The sequence below is a fragment of the Motacilla alba genome, chromosome 13, assembly GCF_015832195.1.
Source record: "Motacilla alba alba isolate MOTALB_02 chromosome 13, Motacilla_alba_V1.0_pri, whole genome shotgun sequence".
Lineage (NCBI taxonomy): Eukaryota > Metazoa > Chordata > Aves > Passeriformes > Motacillidae > Motacilla > Motacilla alba.
The window spans coordinates 13,859,336-13,883,574 of record NC_052028.1 but is presented as its reverse complement, the minus strand read 5'-3'; the positions used below and the strand labels follow the sequence as shown (position 1 = coordinate 13,883,574).

General features: G+C 41.5%; 1 protein-coding gene across 1 annotated transcript in view; it reads left to right on the top strand.

The window, feature by feature from the left end:
* The first annotated feature begins 1,359 nt into the window (after positions 1-1,359).
* The window catches only part of CLINT1 (clathrin interactor 1), a 46,506-nt gene continuing 23,626 nt past the window's right edge, over positions 1,360-24,239 (top strand). The window contains exon 1 of the mRNA XM_038149958.1: positions 1,360-1,539. Within this exon, the coding sequence (XP_038005886.1) occupies positions 1,499-1,539 (41 nt within the window). The 5' untranslated portion in view covers positions 1,360-1,498. The remainder of the gene's footprint in view (positions 1,540-24,239) is intronic.

The window sequence follows — 24,239 nt, the reverse complement described above, 5'->3', positions numbered from 1 at the left end:
CGCTGGCAGGGGGCTCTGAGACCCTGGCATGCAGCCAAAGACACACGCGGGGTTTTGATCTTAGCCCGTGGAGCAAATTACCAACTCTGTATGAAGAATTACAAGCCACACACACGAGTTTAGGTATTGTAGTAGAAGTAGTCACGGAGTAAAAGGAAGGATTTTTGAGTGCTGTACAGGGGGATTTAAGCCTTGTACGCAGGGGTCCAAGTTTTGTACATGGGGGTCAGGGATTCTAAGATGGAGGGACTTGGGTGTGCCCTGTCCTCCTTCTTTCTCCTTCCTAGCCTCCATGTCTTTGGTGAAGTTGGCACTCACAGATTGGTTTAGAGTAGAAAGTCACCATTCAATATAGATAGCAGGCATTGGGGAAGAAGTATAAACATGTAACACGTAATGTGTGATATAAAAGATGGCACCAGGCCCCTAGGAGGGCAGTGTGCCTTTGTCTGAGCTGCTGAACAGGCCACAGCAGCTCAGGAGAAGAATCTTTTAGATAACCAACAATAAACAATCTTGAGACCGGACAACAGAAGACTACTGAGTCTTTCTTTGAAGGCACGGGTTGGAGGAGAGACTTTTCCATCTTTCGGGGTCACCCCAATCCGGGGGTGAGACCCCACACCTATTGACAAGTGTGTTGAAACAGCCAATATTCTCCTGAGGCAGCTTTTAGGTGGGTGATCGCTCCCTGGGTTTTGTCAATCAGCTTAATCTTTCTCCAGAAGTGCACACAAGGTTCCAGCCTGTGCAGTGCCTCGGTGCTGCACCCCCCCCCCCCCCCCCTCTGCTTTTCCAGCAGTTTCTTTCCAAAATCTGGGACTCGGGGATCTGGAAATTCCAGCGGCAATTCGCTCCAGACCGTACACCACGATCAGCAGATGGATGGCCAGAAGGGCAGAATGCTGCTCTGAAAGCCGAGCAGAAAACCACATTCTGGTCCGACATGGGTTTTACACCAATGTTTTGACTTTTACCGACTGTTCCACAGCCTTTTTCCATCCTGTGCCTCGCCGGGCTATGGATGCAGGCTGCATGCTGAAAGGTGTGAGGGAGGTGTGAGGGCGGGTTTGAGGCGGGCTTTCTGTGTCCCCCAGACGGGCACAACCGCTCGGTGTCCCCGCCATGTGAGAGCGGCCATGCAGCCCTCAGGGCGCGGCCGGGGGATCCTCATCCCAGCCGGTCACTTTCACCCTGGTCACTTCCACCCCGGTCACTTTCACCCCTCACGCCTGTTCCCGGCAGGCCCCGCGCGCGGAGGCGCGAACTACCACTCCCGGCAACCCTCGCAGCACCCAGCAGGCTCCGCGCCCGGCCCCTCCCTCCCGAAGACTCCATTTCCCAGCAGCCCGCGCGGCCGCCCGACCCTTCATTTCCGGGAGCGGCGCCGCGTCCCTTGCTCGGCGGAGGCGGCGGCGGCCGGAGCGCGGCGAGCGGGGCCTCCTGGGGCCGGCGGCGGAGGGAGCGAGGCCGGGCGGGTCTCCGGGAGGTCGGCTCCATGCTGAACATGTGGAAAGTGCGGGAGCTGGTGGACAAGGCGTGAGTACGGCGGGGCGCGCGCGGGGGGCCGGGGGCGGCTCGGCCGTGGCCCCTCAGCCGGGCCCGCGTTCCCCCCGCCCCCCCCAACATGGCCGCGGCCCCTCCCCTGCTGAGGTGGCGGCCTCACACCCCCTCTGTGCCCGGCTGACCCCGGCCCCGTTGTCTCTCCCTGCTCCCGTCCCTGTCCCCCGGTGACTGCCCGGGGTCGCCCCTGAGCGTCCTCCTGGCGTGGCCTTACGGTCCCTCCGAGGCTGCAGGCAGGCAGGGGTTGCTGTTCAGGTAGTCTGTGGCCTTTCCATTATGGCTGGCTACTTTCCCGCCCCTTTCGGGCGCATGTGGGCCCTTGCAGCTCTTGGCGATCAGCGCTTCAGCTTCGGGTGCCCCCTCCTGTGCCAGGGTCCCGGTCTGTGGGTGCCCGCTTTGGTGTGTGAGCCCTTGGAGTCTGTCTCTGCTGGGTTGGCTCCCAGCGTGGCCCTTAGGCCCCTGAGGGGGAGCAGAGAAGTCTCTCCAAGCAGGAGGGAGATAAAGAATCACCTGCAGGTTTTTCAGAGAGCTTCCCAAGTCACCACATGCTCTTCAAAGTGTTCCCTCCTTCCTAAGGACGGATTGGCCTGCCATTGCCATTGACTCACCGGGCCGATCAGAGTGGTGTTGGGCTGAGATGCCTGTTTGCGCCCCTTATGCATTTAAACAGCTCAGATATTTAAAAGTTTGTTTCCTTGAATAGAGCCTCCTCCCGCTGAATACCTGTCTATGGACTTGGTTAGCGTGATCATTGTGTTGCAGATGGAGAGCATGATGTTATTTCTTTGTGTGTCAGCCACTCCTTCATTTTTGGCATGAGAAAAATTTGGTACGGTGGAGAACTTAGCGAAGGTTGTTTTCCCTCCTCAAACAATAAGCCTGTGGGAGAAAGCTTGGAGCACTTCTCCATCACTCATTCCAGTGATGGGACAAGGGACAGTGGGCACAAACTGAAACACAGAAGTTCTGTGTGAATATGAGGAAAAGCTTCTTTACTCTCAGGGTGGCAGAGCACTGGAACAGCCTGTCCAGAGAGGTTGTGGAGTCTCCTTCTCTGGAGATATCCCAGACCTGGCTGGATGTGATCCTGTGCAGTCTGCTCCAGGTGTACCTGCTTTAGCAGGGGGTTGGATTGGATGGCCTCCAGAGCTCCCTTCCAACCCCAGTAATTCTGAGGGTTGAAGATGTCCCTGCTCGTGGCAGGGGGTTGGCCTAGATGCTCCGTAAAGTTACTTTCCAATCCAAACCATTCTGTGTTCTGTGAATTGTGGAATGCTAAGAGGAATAACTGGCTGAAGGTCTGTAGGTTGGGGTATACCAGATGATATTAATGACAAACAGTTGTACCTGCCCTTACAAGTCAGAAGTCTTTCAAAACTGAGGTTCTGTTTTAAACTTTTTTAAAAATTTCTGTTTCTCCAAACAGCTTTTAAAAGGGGCCTGTGTGATGTGTAGACTTAAAGATGGCAAACCAAAGTGTCTGCTTGTTCATGATAATCAACTGTTTTGCTCAAGGTGCTTTGTACTAGACTGAGACTTTTCCAGGCCAAGATTTGGATGACATTCAAAAACCACTGTGATTAAGTCTTGTCCTGAGGAAGTTATTTACTTTTTACAGCTTCTTGTATACAAAGTCAGCCCGGGGTAAAGTAGTTTTAACAATGTGATGGATGAGGTATTTAGGAGTACAGCCCTGACTTGAGTTCCAGGACCTTTCAGGGAAATAAAGTTTTTCCTAAGTTTTACTTGTGTACTTTTTTTGTCTGTAGGATTAATGATCACTGTGGCATCATAATACTGTCACTGGTTTTCAAATGTTTACTTCTAAGGATATAAGTAAGTCCAACACTACATCAAAATCTGAATTGGAAAAGATATTCTATTTCCAGAACAGGTGCAAGAAGTGAATGTTTCCAATAATAAAAGATGGGTTTTTTTAAATAAACTTCAGTTTTCTGGGAATAACATTATCCAAATAAAGCAGATTATTTATTTTAAAAAGGGGGGGAGGAGGGGCAGGAGGAAGGCGGAGCCTGCAGAGTAAATAGTATTTAGAGACATCAGGATCAATAGTCCCATTGTGCGTGGTGCAGATTTGTCATAATGTCTTCTGTCTTAGGGCCATGACTTACAAAATTCTCTGCAGAGGAAGCTAAATGATATAATCTGCCTCATAAATAACAGCTGATGCTGTGGCAGCAGCATACTGAACTTTAGCAAGAAACTGCTCTTCTTTCCTTAAAAAGGGAATATGATTATATGGGGATATTGAAAATGTGCAAATAGCTTGAAATTTTCCTTGATAGCTTTGATAGTGGTTTTGAGCTCTGCATCTTGGTTCCATATTCAGCTGATACTTATCTTAGAGTTTCAATTTACTCATCTGGGGTTTATTTTTTTTATCCTTATTTGTGCTTCAGTGGCTGAGAGCTTGGTTAGGTCAGCTATTTCAACATGAAGGACTTTTCTTACACAATTCTCAGGTTCTTTGGTGTGTGAAGGTTCTGTAAGTGAAGATAAACAGCTGTGGGTTACTTAAAATGCTAAACCCAAGTAAAAATGGTAACCTGTTAACTTTATTCAAAGTCTTAGAACCAAAAAGTAAGTTAGCAACTGCAAAATACATATGAGAAATTCAAATTTGTATTTCATAGTTTTGAAGTATTTGGTCTCTGTATTTGTTTGGTGATTGGAATTGGGCAATGAGGTTCATCAGGTAAATTCTGTTTTGTAATTCTCTTCACAATCGCCTCTTATTTTTGTGGTAGCATTTTCTAGTAACCCCAAAGTATGGATCTGCATCCTGTTGTGCATGAGACAGTTATTTAGCTACTGAGTGGTAGTCCTGTTGTATTTGAGGTTTAGGAGGAAGACTCTGTGGTAGAGTATTAGATTTACTGTTCCAGGATGTAGTGGAATCCTTTTGTTCTGTGTCTTGTTCTGCCCTTTGTTAACTTCACTGCTTTTCAATGCCAATGCAACTCCCTCCTTTAAATATTAAGTACCTTGATTAGGTTTGACTGAACAGTAATACCTTGTTTCTGGCTGGGCATTGTAAATAAGGTTGCAGTTTAAATCAAATAATTATAATAAAACCTGTATGTACCTAGTAAAATCTGCTTGTCATGAGGTTTATTCTTGCAATTTCAAAACAGCTGTTAAAATTCTTCCACCCTCTAATTTCTTAATGAATACTGCAGTGTGTTCAAGAGTTCAAGTATGTGAAATTATATTGAATTTCTGTTGACTTTCTGGTTAGTTTATATTTTAGAAGGTGCAGGTCTACATACTCTTATTTCTTCTGGAGTAAATTCTATTTCATATTATTATGTGAATAGATTAACTTAAGAAGGCAGCTTTTCACTTTTGTGTTCACTTGTATGGGTTCTTTTTCCCCAGTAATTCCAAACTGAATTTGGAAAGTAAACTAAACAGTTGGAAAATAAATGCAGCCCTCTGTGCTCAGCTCGTTGGCTCCAGGACAGTGAACGCTGTTTAAATGGCAGAGGTTTCTGATGGCTCAGGGCCAGGGTGGTGCTTGGTGCAAAGCTGGTGAGTCAGGTGGCAGTTCTGAGTCACTCCTGAGGCAATGGCAGAGATTTCTTGTTCGATTCTCTTTTGTCACAGGCTGCAGTGTGGCTGCGTTGCCTCAGCGTTCCAGGCAGGAGGTGGCCAGTTGCTGTGACAGAGCACAGAGGCACATGTCACACACTGGAGCCGCTGGTGGGAGTGTGAGCTGCAGGAACATTTGGCAGGTGGGAAGGAGTCTGGTCTGGTCTCGCTCCCTCCCACTGCTCTGCAGCAGCAGGGGATCCGCAGCTTTGTCTCTGGATGCTCTGCTGGGAGCAGTCCCAGGTATTGTGGCACCCATGGCACAGTTCAGGTTACCCCGTGCCTGCTCTGAAACAATCATGCAGTTGTGATGAAACTTGAGGCCAAGTGTTGCATTTACTGCTTGTGAGCTGTAGGAGACTGAGGATCTGCAGGCTGCCTGGTACTGTGTAGAAGCAGCTTACACAAAAAAAGTCATATTTTTATTGATATAGGTGTACAGCACTTTGATAATCCAGTCACCAAGAGCCTTAACCACGTGTCTTCTCACTGTATGATAACAGAACTAGCAAAAGCTGTTGTGGTCACTGAAAGTGAGTTCAGGAGTCCTGGCTGTGGAAATACAGAGTGTTATGCAATTTGGTAACTTCACTTTTAAGTCTTACTGGACAAGTACATGTTGTGCTTTGTGTTCCCTGTGAGATTTCTAGGAGAGGTCTCTAAAGAAAATCCCATGACTTAAAAAAAACAAAAACCAAAAACCCAAGGAATATTAAGAATTCCTGTTAAAACAGATTTTAACTTGTCAGAAACTTGGAGATATTGGCCTGGCCTAGTGGCCAAGTTCAAAAGCCAGGCAATCATCTTTTTAGTTCTGTTGAATTTCCTCTTCTTGAAGCAGAAACTGCTGATTCTTATTTTACTGGAAGGTTCCTGTATGTTGTTAATCTGCATGAGGGGTTCAGCTCAAAGCGGAACACAGTGTTTGTGTGTATATAGGTAGCAAGGCCAGCTGGGCTCCTCATTGCAATAACTTCTCTCTTAATATGTCACGTTAACATTTTTGCTGCCTGAATTCTGTCACAGACCTGTAGGACAGGCAGCAGGCAGGCTGGAAAACCTTTGGACCCCTTGAGATCAGATTGCTGCCTATGTAACAGTGTGGTGAGACCTTACAGCCACTTTCTTTAAAATTCCATTGCCATTCTTAGCTTTTGGGATCTTCTGCATGCATGACCTTAATGTGAGAGAGCTCCTTTTAAGCCCCTTTCCACATCAAAGGATAAGAAACAGTCTCATAAAAAAGGGATGAAGGTGACAGACCTGAATGTAGTTAGGACAGTATTATCCAGGTGTTCATTAGTTCAGGTCACTGAGGTAGTTGTCACTTACTTTTACTTAAAAATTAAAGGAGAGAGCCTGTGAATTTCTTGCTAGTAATAGGAATTAACAGGAATATGACAGATGCCATACTCCTGTTTGTTCCATGCTCCTTCCAGCTCATTTTTGTCCACCTGAGCCCTGCTTTGCTACTACTACTCTTAGCCACACCTTCCTAGTGGCCCAGCAGGAGTGTGTTTGCACTCCCCTGTGTTGCAGAGTCTGAGGTGAAGTGTTGCAGAGCTGTTTCATGCACTTCACAAGCTTGATGAATTGCCCAGTATATAATAGTTTAATTTCTTTTTAAATGGAGAGCAAATAGTCTTGTTTAGAATTGATTGTAATAAGGAAGCTTTATAACACCTTAAAGTGTATTTTGGATGTAGGCACTTGGGTCCTCTGTTATTTTGCCTGATGCTACATCTATGCAAAGAGAAAGGATTTTTATTGTTTGGGGAAAAGGGAGGATTTAAGGAACTGTTGTCATGAGCTCCAATACAACTAGGCAGGGGAGAAGTTCTAGTTGATAAACAGCATGTTTTCTTTAGTGCTTCTAATTGTACAGTCTGTAAAGAGGAGGGTAAATTATTGGTAAAATGGCATGAATTGCTGTTTCTATTGTTGTTTCAATTTCTTGCTGTTGTAACCTAAAGCATGTAATGAGACCCTGCACTTCACTCCCAGGTCACAGATGAGGGAAGCTAGTAAGATAATTCTGTCAAGTAAACCAAGTCACATTGTGCTGGTAACAGTTAAAGATCTGCATTTGTTGACTTCCAGCTTCATGTTGCTGTCTGCTACCTCATGCTATGTCTGCAGGATACTAATGTGATAAATGCACCCCAGTCATTTACCCCACAATTACAGACCTTACAGTTGACTTTTGATTGCTCTCTGCCTTTGGAATGCTCGTGTTTGCCCAGAAACAGGCAGGATCCCATGTACCCTGAGCTGGGGGGTTTCAATCCTCCAGCCTAACTGCTTTCTCTTTTTAAGTGCCTGCAATTGTTCTTATTTACAGGCGATTTTCTTGTGGTTCATGGATTTGTCCACCCAGACTACTGAGCTCTTTAATGAAATGCTGTGTGCTCATTCAGTAATAGCAGGTATTACTGTAAATGATCCATCATAAAATACATCCCGCAGAAGGGTAAATGGCTGTCTAACATTTGTCCATTGCTGTCTGAATCTCCTGTAAACTCCTTTGCTTCAGTCCCAGGATCATTTAGTTTTCTCTATATTTAAGATTTATTTTGGTTTGCATAAGCAAGATCTTCAGGGCAGTGAACACTTCCATAGTTTTATGTAAGGGACAGTTAGTTAACCCTCACTGCATGAGTTATTCTCCTATTGCTGCTAAAGAGGTGTCCTGCTGATAATTGCTTTAAGAACAGCATTTTGTATTATTATTACAAGCAAGATGATGATGATGATTATCTTCAGCCCTGGAAGGGTTTGTCCTCTGCCTGGTTACCAGAGAGCTGAGAGAGAGCAGAAAGTCTTGGCTATACAAAGGAGGACTGGATTTGAACGTAGCATTTGGCTCTGCAGCCAGGCATGGCTGTGTCTGCCAAGTACTTGTAACAGCAAGTTACTTCTTTAGGCTTTTCTCCTTCCCTTAGAAAACTTCCAGAAAATTATTGCTATTAATAAGGAAGAAAAAGGGTTCTAGTCTTTGGGCCATGTAATTGAGTATGGGAGATAAGCATCTGTGAAAGTATTATGCTCTGTTATCTCACATACATAGGTACAGTGTTCTCTTGTTTGAATATTCAGCTGCTGGAGTAATCCATCAAGCAGGCAAATATGACAGCAGGCTGATGGATTTATTAAGAGTTGGCATAAGGTAGTTGTGGCCAAGCACACAGTTTCATCAGCACACTCCAAGTGGTGCTTTTGTTAGTGCTCTTTCAAATGTGTTATTGCCATTTTACACCCTGTGGTAGCTGACAATAGTCTGTATTATGTTGTGTAAGGCTAGCTCAGGTGTTGGCTTTATGTTTTTTCAAGGAACCTAAGTGATGTATGTGTGACAACTTCTGTGCTCTTGAAATGGTCCCTAAAGCAGAGCTTTGTGTCTCCTTGCCAAGCAGGACCTTGCGTGATACTGGTCAAGGAAAAGAGCCTTACCTACATCACTGTGTGCAGCTGTGGTCAAAAGGATCAAGGTGCTTAACTCAGTTCTGTGCTAATTCCTCTTGGTTGTGTTGCCAGTTAGTGTATTGCAAAATATTAGCTGGTTTGCATAATTATTTCATATACAAGGTATAATTACTTCCAAAGCATTGGACACACTACTGCTTTCTCTCCTCAGGCTTTGCTATTTCAGTGTGCAACTGAAAGTGTTGCAGTTGTCCTAAAATACAGTCTTAAAATGCTGATCTGATTCTTTTATATTTGTCTCCATTCATTTCAAGTGTTAAATGAATTTCTGTATTTATATGAAAATCATGTTTATTTCTAAAAACAAAGATGAGCCGTTGGAGAATGAGTGAAGCATTGCTTCCCAGGATGAGGAACACAAAAATGTAATGATTGAGAGTTGTGTGCTTCATTCTGGAACTTTTGGAATATCTTTCATTGATTTATTCTGAAGTGTGAGTACAGCTCGTCCAAAGTCATAATACAAGAATTCCAATTTGAACTCATCCCCAACATGCAGAGTGTGATTGGCCTGTTGACCTGTTCCTTCAAGTACGTTTCAAATACTTTGCTGGCATGTGCTTGATGAGGAACTTCAGCTTCCAAATTACCACTGTGTGCTCTGAACTTAAACTGAGATGGTATTTAGAGAAGAGGGGCAGGAAATTGAAACTCCTTGAGAAGAGCTGTTCCCTTTAATAGTTTTTATTACTGATATAAAGATGTATAATAGCATAACATTTTGTTAAAAGTTGGTTGTTTCACAGACTTTGTTTAAATGCTTATTTCAATTTTTTGTATTTATAAGGCAAAACTAATGTAGGGCAAGAGAATGAAAAGCAGAATTCATAGCAAATGTACCAAGTGAATAGATTTGCAGTTGGTCTTTTTCCAGCTCCTTGGTAGTGATCTGGATCTTACTGACATAAGTCAAATGTGGACCCAGTTAGACACGAGGATTGACAGCTGCTGTCGTGTTTTGGTTTGGAGCAGGAGCTTTATTTACCTGTTCATTCGGAATGAGGAGTTGTTACACACCTAAAACTTGAACAATGCTTGGTAGCCTCTTTAGAAAGGGCAGTTGTGTAGAAGGGCAGAACTCTCCAGAACAAAATGGTCCTCCTATTCTGCCTCTCTGCAAAACAAGATCTGATTCTAACTGGGATGTACTTTTTTTTTTTTTTTTTTAAAGATATGCTAAGGTAAGGTCATTTGAAATTGGTACAAATTGGTACCTTACTTCTTTCCAGAAAGCTGTATAAGAGTACTCTTATGCTCTGAGTACTCTTGAGTATTTTTTCAGTACCAGTTAGAAAGAGTAGTCATTACTTATTCTTGCATTGTGTGCTGTGTAGTGATGGTGTTTGGGTTTCTGTGTGAGGAATTGGAAAGAGGAACAGACCCAACTGGAAGCTCTTCCTCTCCCAAAAGGACTTTTTAGATTATCTGAGTTTGAGTTAGAGTAGTTCCCTAAATTTATTTGCCATACAGTTGTGTTGCACACTTGAGGGAGCGGCGTTGAGATGGGAAAGGAGAGGAGAGGGACCCTAAAGTTCTCAAATAAGTGGAGGACATTGGACACGGGGTTAAATCTCCCCTTGTAGTTGTCCTGAAATCTCAAACACAGTCAGCACTTTCACCAGTAAGAGAACATAACCCAAGCCATGAAATCAGAGTTTGTAGTTTCACAGTCAGTGTAAGTGTAGGCTGATGGTGAAAGAGGTTTCACAGCCTCCCGTCTGCCACAGCCTGCACACTTCTCTCCCTTTTGCTGGCACTTGCAGACTTTGTGCTTGATGAGAAAATCTCTGACTAACCAGTTGTTTTTGCCAATTTAGTTCTCCACTGGATTGGTTCCCTGGTAAAGTTAACTCCATTGTCACACAAATATTTGTACTGGCATAAAGGAAGGAATGGTGTTTGGGCAAGAATAAGTGGCTGGGGGCAAAGTACGAGTTGAGAGCAGTACACCCTTAGCATGTGATTTCACAAGCAGGTTGAAGAGCTCTAAGATTATTTTTCTACTAATAGAGAGCTAACTCATTTTTATACCTGGCCATTCCCTGTCTCTGCCTTCCTTGTAGTGCTGGTGTGTGGTTCAGTATTTGCTTGTGCTCTCTTGCTGGTAACAGCTAAAAGAGCCCCCGTGGCTTAAGGGCTCATAACTGATTTGGCCACATGTTTTACAAACAGCTGCTCATGGCACCACAAACACTTGTGGTGATGGGGAAAGGACAGGAAGGTCGGCTGTGGAGCCTTTTTCCGTTATAAGACATTTCTACATGTTTTTGTTATTTAGAACTGTGGTGGTTTGGTAGGTGCAAGTTTTAATTTACGTAAAGTTGTTCTATCATATATCACAACTTGAAGGCCCCAAGCCACCCTTTCTGTTTGCATCATTGCTGTGATGGGGAGGGTAAGCATAAATATTCTGGTTCCACTCTTGGGTCACAAACTTCTGAGAAAGGATATCAACTGAAATACAGTTGTGTGACTTGTGTGGGGCTACTTTGAATGATTCAAGCTCAAATTGATCTCAGGATCCAACAGATCTTCACATGAGAAGCTTTCAATTCAATTTCTGCAGCTTATTGCAATAGAAATACTGGTGATATATATTTGGGTTATATCAGAGTGGAGGAGTGGGTATTCTGTGTAGACTGTTACTGTAAATAGATTAAATCTTTCTAGAGGTGTTTGGTTTGCCACTAAGAATGAAACTACCATGACACCAATGTTGTCAGGGTCTGTTTACGGGTTATAAGGAAACCACCTCAAAGTTGTTGAACTTTTTCCTCCTCTCATCCAAAGGGTGTGTCCTGTGCTGACCAGATCAATATTGACTGCATGCTTAATAGAAATTAACTGGTTCATTTGGGATACAATTAGAAATATTAGTGTATATTCGACTTATTTAATGAGACTAGCCTGCAGTTTTTTAAATCTGTTGTAATAATAATGAGATCTATTGGGAGTTAGTTAGGGAGGGGTTTTTTTTCTTTACTCCATTCTGAGTCAGAGCAATAAATATGTTTCTTGCTGGTTGCTCTCCCCATCCTGTCAAGCTGTTTAGGATCATCCTAATGTAGGTTGCAGACTGCGCTCAGTGTTTCCTCTCAAGACATTACTTTATACTTAGTAAACAAATACCTCTCTGTGTGATTTTTGGGAGGTGTGTGTTTTGTTTTGCATACTCCAAGACTACTCAGTTGAAAGGTTCTCTAAGACCATTTAGGATATGAAGAGAAGAAGGCTTTTGATAACCTTCAATAATTTTATTGGAGTTGCAGTAGGTGAATGCATCTTCTGAAAAATAAATTAGTCTTGGTAACTTACATCTACAAATATAGCTGATATCTTAAAGATTGCTGTCACTTTTAATTATTCCTTGTTTTGACAATTACTGAATTATTTAAACTGTTTCTCTATATGATCATGTGAAGTGTGTGGGGGGAAACTCTCTGTTGAGAGGTATTTATTGTCTAAATGAGTTAACTTCTATCACAGTGTTCTAGCTCTCCTTGCTACCAAACAGTTGATTGCATTTCTTGAGACAGCTTGAAAACATAGTGCTAATAGATTCCTAATTGGCAAGTGCAGTCTCAGCCTTCAGACTGCCAGTGTTGGTGTTTTGTTAATTACACAGTAACTGTAACTCCTGTAGCTGCAGACATTAGCTCAGAAAAATCCAGTGATCTTACCATTAGTGAGGAAATAAATAAATAGTGCCCGTGTTGAGCCATTGTGAAATTTGTTTGTTGCAAATACACAGTGTCATTTGAAATTACCATCTCTGTGTGGTCAGGAGCCAGAAACTGGGTCTCTGAGGCGAGTGGAACAGCTCCTGTTACCTTTTTAGGACATGAGTTACTTGATCTCCTGGAGGAACCAGTTTAACAAAGGGATACCTAGGAAAGGAGAGGAAACATCATTATCCTCCACAAATAAACATGGCTTGGAAATGTGAAAGTTAATTTATCTGTAATTGACCAGATTAATTGCACAAAAAAAGACTTGCTTTCAGTCAAAGTGCATGTTTGTGAACTTGTGGGGTTTTGTTTCCAAGCTTTTTAGTTAATGTGAGATACCAACCTAAAAATTTTAATGAAATAACATTAATATGACATTTCTGTTGCAATACTTACTCCAAATGGTGTGTTCTTACGGCTCATGCCCATTTTTAGATACTCAGCTCTGAATAGCTCTGGAATGGCACTGTCATTAACTATTAACCAAAATTTCATTGTCCAGCTGCTTAATACAGCAACAGAAGGATTGCAAGGTTGTAACCTACCTTCATGGAAAATAGAATGACTAAAGACAATTGGTATTAAGCAAGTTTAGTCTGTTTAGGATTATGGTGGCTACCTTTTATTCTTGGACAAACTTGTAGCAGAGAAGAAATGTAGTAATTCAGGTTTATTAACAGATGAAGAATCTCAAGTAGTAAAGTATTTGGGGCTTTTTGTTTGTTTTTTGTTTTGTTTTTTAAAACTTACTTTTGGAAAACTATATAATTGTGCTATTCCTAGAAACTGGCAGTTCAGGACTAAAGGCCTGAGGGCAGAGCAAGTTCAGGAAGAGGACTGTATTTTGTCTCTACCTGTAAAATCTTGGATGCTCCCAGCTTATTCTGCAGAATTATCACTGCATACTTGCCTTTAGTCTTTCCGCAACATAATGGGCATCTTTTGAAATGGTCAGATTATGGTGCTGAGAAGGTTTCCCCTTGCACAGCCCTGCTTATGCTAAAAGTGTACAAAGTACTTGCTGTAAGACTGCAAAGTCTTAATTGCAATTTAATTATAAAATGCTGAATTTCTTGTTCTTTCTTGTTAGCAAGATGGGATGCACGGAAAGGTTTAGTTCAAATAGCTTCCTTCTTGGGAAGAGGGAGAGGATAGTGTGAACAAACTGAAACAGAAGTTTGAAGGACCTTGATTGTGTGTTCTCCTCTGTCTGTGTGCAGTGGAGTCAAGAAATAAGTTTCTGGCATCCAGACATATTCCGTGTAATCTTACATAAAGACAGCATCTTCCCTATATTGTCTGACATGTAATGGTCTTCTGGATTGGATTTCAGTATTGGATATGAAAGGAAATTCTGCAGGTGCATTAGAGCTATTGAGTGTAGCAGCTATTGAGCTCTTCATGGAATAATGGAATAATTCTTGCTTTCAGCTTCAAATAGCAAACAAGCAGACTGAAAGGAACCGATTTTGAGAACAGAAGCTGATCAGCTTCTCTGTAGTGACATCGGTATTCATTTTTCTGGTTTTATTTTGATTATTTTCCAGAAATAAAAGGTCTGAAATCTCATGTTGAGATGGTGCATTTTGGGTCTTTTTGCAAACAATAGCAACGTAGAATTAATTCCTGTAAGCTTAGAAGTAAGCTTAGTAAATGATAATGCACTTCACTTTATAACAGCCAGGATAAAAAGGTAGTGATATCACTCTTCCTGAGTACCTCCTGCTTAGCAATTCCACTGCAGGCCATTTGCATAAATGAAGGAAAACAACTGCTTTATGAACCTGCAATTTGATTATTGTGTATAAACTGTTGTTTCCTCTTCCTTTCTCCTGCTCAGAAGTGCAGTTCAGCTTCTGCTCAGCCTTAGGACATTTTCCAGGGCACAAGGCCATATTAAAAGTGCAGTTGAAGGTTTTCTGGTTTAGTTGCTTCACCTGCTACTTGGACCATGCTTGTGTTGATGAGATACATGTCCCAGGCTTTCCTAGATAATGGGTTGTAATACTTTGCTACCACACAGGTGGAGTGGGGAGCTGTACAGAGTCGTGGCTGTGTAGTTAAAGGCAGGAGGAAGCTGCCAGCCCTTTACAGACAGTCTGGGTGTTGGGGATAGAGAGCAGCATGTGTTGTAGAAGGCTTGGTATGTTCAGTGTGTGTGATTTATGTGCAGTTGGGTTGCTGTTGTGTGACCCTGGAGCCTGAAGGGCCAGGGACAGGAGCTGGTAGGAGTTGGAGCTCTGGAGGTAACAAGGGTAGCACTTCTAGAATGGGACTCCAGACAGATCTGTTCATGTTACTGTACTTTGCCCCTGAATGTGATCAGAGAAGAGCTTATAACAGGTGCTTACTGTTGGCTTAGAGGAGTTACCTGTACTCAGGTTTATGCCTCAAAAATGATCACAGAAGGAAACTGATACTGCAAAGTACAGGGGTGCCTGGGATGTCACGGTGCCAAAGTGTTGATATGGCAGCAGAGAATAATCAGTCTGTGTGTTAAAAGCTTCAGTGCTTGCATTGTTTAAACTTTTTTCAGCCCTCCCTGGTGGAACAGCAAGCCTGTGTTTAGAGTAATGCTTAATTTGTAATAAATCTGAAATTAGAGCAATGTTTTAATGGTACTCAGCTTGCAATGAATGGATAGCCGAAACTACAAGGGTCATTAAGCATGGCCCATTAATGTTGGGGTGTTGGTTTTTGGCAATATTAAACTCCATATAACTGCATGTTCATTCTTCTGTCCTCACCAAAGGCTCTTTCAACTGACAAATAATTGAGACAGTTCTTTGAGTAGGAAAAGTTTGGATTATTTAGAATTCATTGTGATTCGTGTCCCTGAATGGATCTGTGCTGTTCACAGGTGCACTGTCTCTCCTGTGCAATGTTCCTGCTTTTCCAAGTAAAATCTCTTACCTGTAACTATTCAGCTAATACACTTCAAGCATGTATGGCATCAGGAGATTTCCTTGGCCAGTTGGTGCATTACTGTGAGCTTAGAACAAGCTCTTCATGGTGTCAGAAAACTGGTATGAAGTTTTTGGTGAACACATTTCACATTGGTAGTGAGTGAATGGTTACGAAGAGCACAGAACTGCAGGAGCTTTAGAGGGTGAGTGGGGCTTATCAAAGCAGTGGTACCTTTTGGGGATTATCTTAAATCACTAATGCTACATCTTCTAAAATTCTGAAAACTTGAGGTACTTCCTCAAATTTTCAGAGGTCGCTACAGAACATTTGGGAGGGTGTGGTGTGTCATATCTACATAATACTGTGTATTGTTTTTACTGTGAAGTTGGTAGTTTGGTTTCTTACTTTCTCCTCCCTTTCTTCTGCCTCCATTCAAAGTCACTCTCCAAATTTTTTGTGGTCAGCAATAGGAAGTCTGAGGTACATGAGTGAGTTGAAGTCGCACAGCTTCAAAGCTCACTGGTGCCTCATGCTGAGCGTAGCTGCAACTCCCTTGTCTTCTGAAAACATCTACCCCTTTTGTTTGTTGTTTTGAAAGAAGGATAGAACCTTATCCTTCTTGTAAATATTTTTATCTCAGCATCAAAATACTGTGCCCTAACCCTGAAAACTCAGTGACGGGGAGCACTTGTGAGTCTCTTTATCTGTTGAGCTGTGAGCTCAATGTGGTCTCTCAGTTCTGTGTGCATACAAGGAAGGAAGTAGCGCTTGATAGTAATTTGGAGGAGGACTTAGGCCACACCTTATGAACCAGCTTTATATCTAAAACCAGCTTTTTATCTTCAGGGAAAGTTACACTCAAAGTTACATGAATGCTGCAAAGCCCAAAGAAACAGTTGATTGGAGGGTGTAAGCTATGGGTAGAAGTGCCTCAGTCTCTCTTCCCCCAAAATAATGTATTTAAATTTTATGTTGTAATTATCTACCAGGGTTTATTGGGATTGACATTTTTGTGCTGGTATTTTATTCATATAAAAAGCATTCTACAGAAGTGGTTTTTCGATTAGATTTCACTTACACTCTGTACTACTTGATTAAACCTTTGTTTCCAGTAGGAGTCATATTACCTGACTGGATCACGAACAGGGAAAAATTAAAGATAAATCACGTGGTGGAAAATTTGTGATTGCATTTGCTGACTCTTGAAGGTTGAAGTGCAATCTGAATTCTATAATGAGAGGTACTTAAGTATAAGAAAAAAAGTTAAAATTGTTGCAGCTTGTTTGTTACAGAAGAAAAAACCTGAAGTGTAAAGGAACAGAGTGGGAAAATAAGTGTGAGGATTGAGCAATAGCAAATTGAGTCACAGCGTGCATCTGGAAGTCTCTTTAGTTCTGCAGTTACAAAAGGTTACACAAATTTCATATGTCCATTTCTTTTTTGACTATACGGCTGCTGTTGTGTGACCATAGAGTGTTGAACTTTGAAAGAGATTAAATCCACAGGAATAGGAGCTGCAAGGCAGTGACTCTAATCTGATGTGCCAGATGGAAGCTCACAAGAGGCAAGGAGACTGAAAACCTGCACAGGGCAGTAGCAGCATCGTTTTTATGTCTGGATCAAACCCAGACTTACTGTTCAGTGTGTCACTGTCCCACCAAAGTGTCAAGTATGGCCTCAATGGCAGATTTTTTTCCACTTGTTTGTGAAATTGGTTTTTATGCTCAAGTTTAATTGGATTTGTCCAAGACAAATGTCCAATGTCCAATGTCCAAAACAAGAATGCTTTGTGTGTAATTGTCCTCCAATTTCAACTAAAACTGTGACCTAAAAACTACTACTGAAATCCAGTGGAAATACTATTATGGTGCTCTTACTAGGTAAATGAAAAGAGAATATTTTTATTCATTCTACTTGCTGGAGTGTAGCATTTATTTTTGTAAGTTACCTTTTAAAGAATGTTTTTTGAAGTAAGTATAATAAAATGACAACACTATTAAGTCTTCAAAAATGGAACTGCAGAAATATGCATTTGAAGGGAAGATAGTCTATAATGGGTGAAGTTTAGGGCATGGCAACTGAAGAAGGTGAGGGTGGGTCCTTGGAATGAAAATTTCCCAATTAAAATGGGGAAATAAAGAAATGGGTCTGAACTTTAAATGAAGGTACACTTTGTATAGAGGTGATACAAGCCCACAATCAGTATTATCAACGTAGCAAAATTCTTGATGAGTTTGAGAAGTTATTTACTTCCGCATAATAAGATACATAAAGCAGCCATGTGTCTGTTGGTGAACCACAAGGGTTTGTTTTATGTAAGAGTATGAAAGTATTAACACTGACATACTGCAGGGAATCTGCAGTAGGAGAGGTGAAATCAGTCTTAAATCAAGTGGGGGAGGAAGTGTTTGTTCCTTGCACAAATACGCTTTAAAACTGCCATGTTCCCATGCTTCGTGTTCCCAACATCTGCAAAAAATAATTGAGCTGTAGCAAGGGATTACAAAACCTTTTAGGGTATAGCATTCTGCAGTTGGGCACTTCTGAGGGGGAAACTTTGAAAGGGAAGATTTTGTGTAAGGTGCAGTGTTGGTTTCTGTAAGTGAGAGATCTGAGTTCTCTAACAGGCTGCAATTTAATTGTTAAAGTCACTGTTCTTTTTGACAGTGTGTGTGGTGGATTTGGGGCTATTTTGTTTACTTGGTAGTCTTTTGTGATTAGAAGTTGTAAGGCACAGGAAATAGCTTTATAGTTCCTTCCTCCCACAAGTTGTAATTCATTTGTGGCCATCAGGATGTTTTTCTTGGCTTATCTCTTTCTGTGCAGTTTGCCTTGCACATCTGCCACATAAATTATGAAACTGAACTTGAAAAGCTGAAAATGTATTTCAAATCTTACTGTATGTAATGAAGATTGTATCATTGGCCAGGAGGAGTGTGACTGTTCCCTTGCATAGAAGGTCTGGAATAATACCTGGCATTCAGGGACTAAACTGAATGGTGTCGAATTTGTAATGGTTCTGAGGAGTGGCTGAAAAATAAAGAACTTCAAACGGTCAACAGCACTTATGTTGTGCTGTTACCTCTCTGTAACCTGAGGTATTTCACCAGACATTTTGGCAGATGGGTCCCCATCTGTTTCTTTGTTGAATGTGGACTGCTGGCTTCCTATTTGGTATCCATATGTTTTATCTGTAAGGCTCTAAATCTAAGCTGCATGTTTTATAACAAAAGTGACATTACTGACAGGAGCAAAATGAAAATGCATTAAGTTTGTTACATGTTTTTTAGTTAGTTTGTCTTCACCCAGCAAGGGGAGAGAGGCTGGCTGAGATGGAATACATGAGTTCACTGAAGGGAAGAGCAGCACCATCTTTATTTGGAAGGTGATTAGTGCCTTCTCTGAATAATTGTTAATAGCATTAGGTGCATAGATTGCTGAACATCCATTGTATTGTTTGGGACAACAGGTGGATAAATGATGTCCACTGTCTGTGAACCAGTCTGCACATTGAGCTCTCTAAGATAACAACTGACAGTGTCATAGGGTAGTGAAATCTTATCCTGAAATGCATTTTTCTGCATTTGACTTTGTGTTAAATCCTTTCAGTTTGTTGGAACACGTGTTTGGACCAGTAGTCATCTGGAATCTCTGAGAGGCTGAAGGAAGGGATGCTCACAGAAACAAGTGGAGTTGATAGATGCTGCCCCTGGTTATGGCTGCTGCTTGCTCCATGTCCTGGCCTCTGGTGGTTTGGGAGGTGGCACTGTGATGGTCGGGATTGGTTCTTTTTTAGCTCACCAATTCTGATGCTCTCTTTAAAGTATTTCATGCCCAGATGGATAAGTATTAAATGATTTTTTTAATTGGCAAAAGTGTTTCTGGAAAGTAATTAACAGTTTAATAAATGCCAAGATTCCTACACCTGGGAGTGAGGGAGATGTATCCTGTACTCAGACAAGTTGTGTTGCTTTTTTATTTACTGTGTGTTCTCAGTAGTTGAAACTAACTTGTGCACGCAATTTTAAAAAAGATCATTCAACATTAAAGCAGCTGCTTTGCATTCTCAGAAAGCTTTCCCTCTGCTTCCACTCCTCCTTTACAGAAACCTTTTAATCTAGATACTAAAAATAGTTTAGAGGCATGACTCACAGGAGTTAAATGGTGAGATGAGGTGGTGTTCACTCCTCTCTGAGGGCTTCATCTTAATTGCGTGTGTGTCTGTGGGTGGGGGTCTTCTAGATAACTGTATTGTGAAAATATTGCCAGGGCCTGCCTTGTCTCTTCTCCAGATGGTGAATGTTCACTTTATATAGTGAACAATATATATAGGCACATTATATAGTGCATTCAATCCTTCACTCTTTTAAAAAACAAATGCAGCCATAATCTCAAATGTCTAGAAGCAACTCTACATTGTTAGTGTCATTTTGCCTTAAGTTGTCAGCCCTTCTCCTGGTTTTTGGGAAATCTGAGCACAAATTGCTGCTGTTGCATTTGGATAATATTCCTAAAACATGCACCGTGGATCATGTGAGCAGTCACTTGTGGTCCCTTTCTTGTCTTAGTGGGTGACTGTTGGCCTCTCAGCCGAGAGGGAGCTGTTGGGAAAATCAGCTGCTGGGAGGCAAAAGTGGCACTCGAACTGCAGGGGCAGGGAGCTGGCTGAGCCTCCAGGTGTGAGTTACTGCAGGCTTTCTTCAGAGCTTTACCTGGAGCTACCTCCATGCTGGTAACACCCCATCCCTGAGAGAAAGCACTGCAGTTGTCACCTGGGTGCCTTTCCATAGAAATGGGATGTTCAGATGGAGATAGGAAAGGTGAATAAATGAACCGTGTGTGTGTTCTTCTCTGTTAATTTCAAGCAAAATTCCTTGTGCTGTAATTTCATGTTTTCTTAACTATTTTATGCCTTTTATGAACCTTTCTGGTTGAATAATGCAGTCCATTCAGTTTTAGATCCAGAAAGTGCCAGCACAGAGCTGTGGAATAGTCTCCTTACTGGGGTTGGTCCATGTGGTTTGTTACTGTGATGGTCTCCTTCGTGATGTCACCAATTGAGGTGATGAGATTTGATTCACAGTCAGTAACATCTGTTCTGTCATGACCAAATTTAAAGTGTGCTTTGCTTTATTCACTGTGAAAGTCACAGGAAACACAGAGAAGACTTTCTATAAATAAGGAAACTGCTAACAAAATTACTAAAAGAATGAGATTAAACTATTAGTGTGTGAGACTCACTGTTGAAGGGATAATGTTAAACATGTTATTCCAAAGATAAAATCATGTTGTGTCTTTTTTGGCACATTAAATAACAAAAGGTTAAAGTATTTATTTCTTGTAAGACTTTGGCACCACACTTCATAGTGCTGTACAGTAACAGAGCTTCTCTTGTCCTCTATTTATCCAGACCCTGCCTGCTCTGATGGACTAGTTTCTTAAAAGAAAAAAAATATTTAGTGTTGCTGTTTGTTTGAATAGCATTAATGTTCGTAGTGGATGTATGGTACATACACATGAGTAAAGCTTGAATTTTTATTCTTCTGTGCTTAGTCCTTAAGCAGATATTTGCAGAATGGTGTCTCATTGGAAACTGTTAATGGTGGTAAAATGTACAAAGTTTCTCATCTCAGCTTTTAGTATTTTAGTGTTCCCAGTTGTAAAATTAAAAAAAAGGAAAACAGAAGGTGCATAATCCAGTGGTGTCCTTGGAGTAATAGTTAAAGGCAGAATATTATGCACATAGGAGTCCCATGTATACATGATATTATAATTGGTTTGAAATATACATTGAAAAAAAATGTAAGTGTGTAGCCAGGTTTCTTGTTCCTGCGGCCGAGTCCCTCAGCACAGTGGGCAGCTTCCCAGAGGCTTGAGAAGTGTTTCTAATTAGGCTCACCCGGTCCAATCCAATACCCTTATCATCACTATAAAGAAACTGTGGTAATGTCCCCTCTCTGTGGCTTCTGGTTATTTTAGTTGTCATAAGATTAGACCTGGCATTTCACAAATCTTCTGTGGGTGTGATGCCCAGAGTTGTGCTTGTGCCCTGGGTGACGCCACCCACATCAATGGCAGCTCTGATCCTGACCGTGCCTTTAATGGAGTGCTCTGACTCTCGCCCCAGGGCATATTCAAGGCTTTTCTTACATTTGTGCACAAACATCGGCAAAGATCTGTTAGGCTTTCTGATTCCTTAATATGTTTTCAAGTAAGTTCCATTTTGAATGGATGGATAGATATTTATTATTCTTTCATTACCTTTAGTCTAGAAATACCTCCTTTTCTCATGGTGCCTGTTTTTTTGAGTGCAGGTTAGCTGTGCACATGCTGTTTAAAGGTTTCTGCATGTTTAAGAAACAGCTGGTATTTGAGCAGTCATACAAACTGCTGAGTTTATTTGGTATTTGAAGATCTGAAAATTTCATGTGTAACACTATTCCTTTCTTGATGAATGATTGTCTTAGGAATAGTTCTTCCAAAGAACATTGCTCCCAAAATCTGGCCATGAACTGCGAGCTTCCTTTGAGTTGTGATTTCAGGCACTTGAATGTATTGTCAGGGTGGTGAGGGAATAGAACACCACTGACCATGGAAAAAATGTGGAAGACAGAAGAGATGCTGGGAGGGAGCATGAAGTGGAAATATTTGTGTGATGTTCTTTAGGGAAGACCATGAGCAGTGGGGTATTTACTCCTTCTAGTGCTTTATGCTGTGTCCTGAGTTCTCACCAAAATGTTCAATCACATAAACAAAAATTGTTGCATCTTTTCCTTTAGCAGGCTTGCTGGCAGTGTATTGAAATAGTTGCTATGAAATGTTGTTTGAGGGTTAATTTTAGACTAGACATCAGCTGAGAAAATACTCTTTATGTTGTTGCCTGTATGCAGAGCCTTGTATCCCACATCCACGTTTCCAAAGAGTTTCTGATTCAAGGTGTGTGGTGTGGAGAGAATAAGGGTGGGATTGTTTTTCAGTGTGGAACCAGCAATGATTGATGTGGATAATTAGTACAGGCACAACAAAACTAATTGTAATGTTACCAATTGGAAGCTATTACTGGAAGCAGTACAGTTATAGTTGTGTATAAGTGATTGTAATCTCCTCACAGATAATTGACTTCAGTTAGAGCATATGAATCTGTAGAGAACACCTCGTAGTCCTGAGCAATGAAGAATCTTCACTCTGAAACAAACATTTCTATTCAGGATGTTGTGTTTATTTAATTTTTTATTAGCATCTTGGGTGGAAGTACAATGATTTTACTTTGCCGGCACAAAAGTCATTTAAAAAAAATTTTCTTAGTGTGGAATAGAAAAAAAATTCTTTTTCAGTAATTATTTTGTGGCTATTTTATAGGGGAAAAAAGAAAAACTAACGGTGATGAAGCACTAATACGTTACAGAGAGTAGAATATACCTCATGCCCATGAATATTGTCCTGAGCGTTACAGCTTGATTCATGTCTTGTGTGAAATCAGAAGTCTGAGCAGAGTAGGCAGATACATCTGTTGGAGTCTGTTGAAGTGAAACACAAATAGAAGTTTTCTGCAGATACATTTATCACTTTCTGGTGGTCATGTGTATTTATGTCCACGTTGTGGGTTACGTTCAGTACCTGCTGATAGAGAGGAGGAAGACAGGGCTGCTCTTGGTCTGCCTGGTTTGTGTGTCATCTGTGCAGGGTTCCTGCAGTCTGTAAGGTTTTATTTTCACACAGACCATCCACAAGCTGCCTTTCATTTCCCTATTTCAAAGAAAAGTGCTGAGGACAATCTCAGACCTGTAGGATTTTTATGGTCTTCATGCCTGAAAGTTCAAGTGCTCTTAGGCTATTGCAGCTGTAAAGGTTGAAGTGGCAGATGCTGATGGATGTTTTGTACCTTCACAGATTCTCTGATCTGAGTTTTAAATGAGGAGCTCTAGAACTTCTTGTCCCCTCTTGCTGCCTATTTTCCCTAATACCAGCCAAACATCATTCTTACCTCAAATTACACAATTGAGATATGTTCAATACTGCTCTCCCCTTTTACATCTCTCTCCTCTCCCCCTCTTGCTTATTTTTTGGGTTTTTTAGCACACTGTAAGGTCTGCCACGTGGACCCAGATGATATCTTTACCTCAAATATACAAATATCAAAATGTAACTTAGAACAAAATTTGAAGTTATCTACAATTGATTGAATTATTTGAAAAATGCTGACAGAATTGTGGACAAAGTAGGATTTCAGGGTACATGGTACAACAATTAATTTTCAATATATGTCATATGATAGTTAATAAAATGCATGTAAAACATTTAATGGGAAATTGGTTTTTTTTCTGCTGCAGTTAGAGATGGTCAGGTATTTACAGCTATTACCCACTGACTTTATTAGCAATGTCCATTTATTCACTTAAGAGGAATTTAGTCTCAGACTTGAGCTACCTGTTCAGTGTTGCTGTAAACTACAGATGCAAACATTTAAAGTTGCAAGAAGACTAAAAGCATTTTGCTCACTGTCACGTTGTTGCTTGTTCCATAGAGATGTGAGAGTGCCCTCTCTTGGCTTTTGAAAACAACTTTATTTTTTAAAAAAGAAGATTATACTGAAATCACTTGGGAGGGGTACAATAAAGAGTAAAAGGAATCTGTTGTCATTAACCTCTATTAAAAGACTTATATTTAAGACACAGAAGAATGTAACAGTTTGATGTTCATGTCAACCCCTTTATTGCTGTACCCTTTATTTGAATGTAACTTTCAAAATATACTGTCCTGCTTAGTATCTTTGTCCACGTGAGAAGTTTCTGTAAATGTTCTTGTCACAGATTCCAGTGGTGCAGGGTCTCAGTGAACCATTTGGGGTGGATCAGATGTAGTCTGGCAGATAAAGGGGGTTGTCAGCCCTGCCTGAGAAGTTCCCTTCAGTCAGCCCCGAGCGCTGCACGGCCGTTTGTTTGCAGA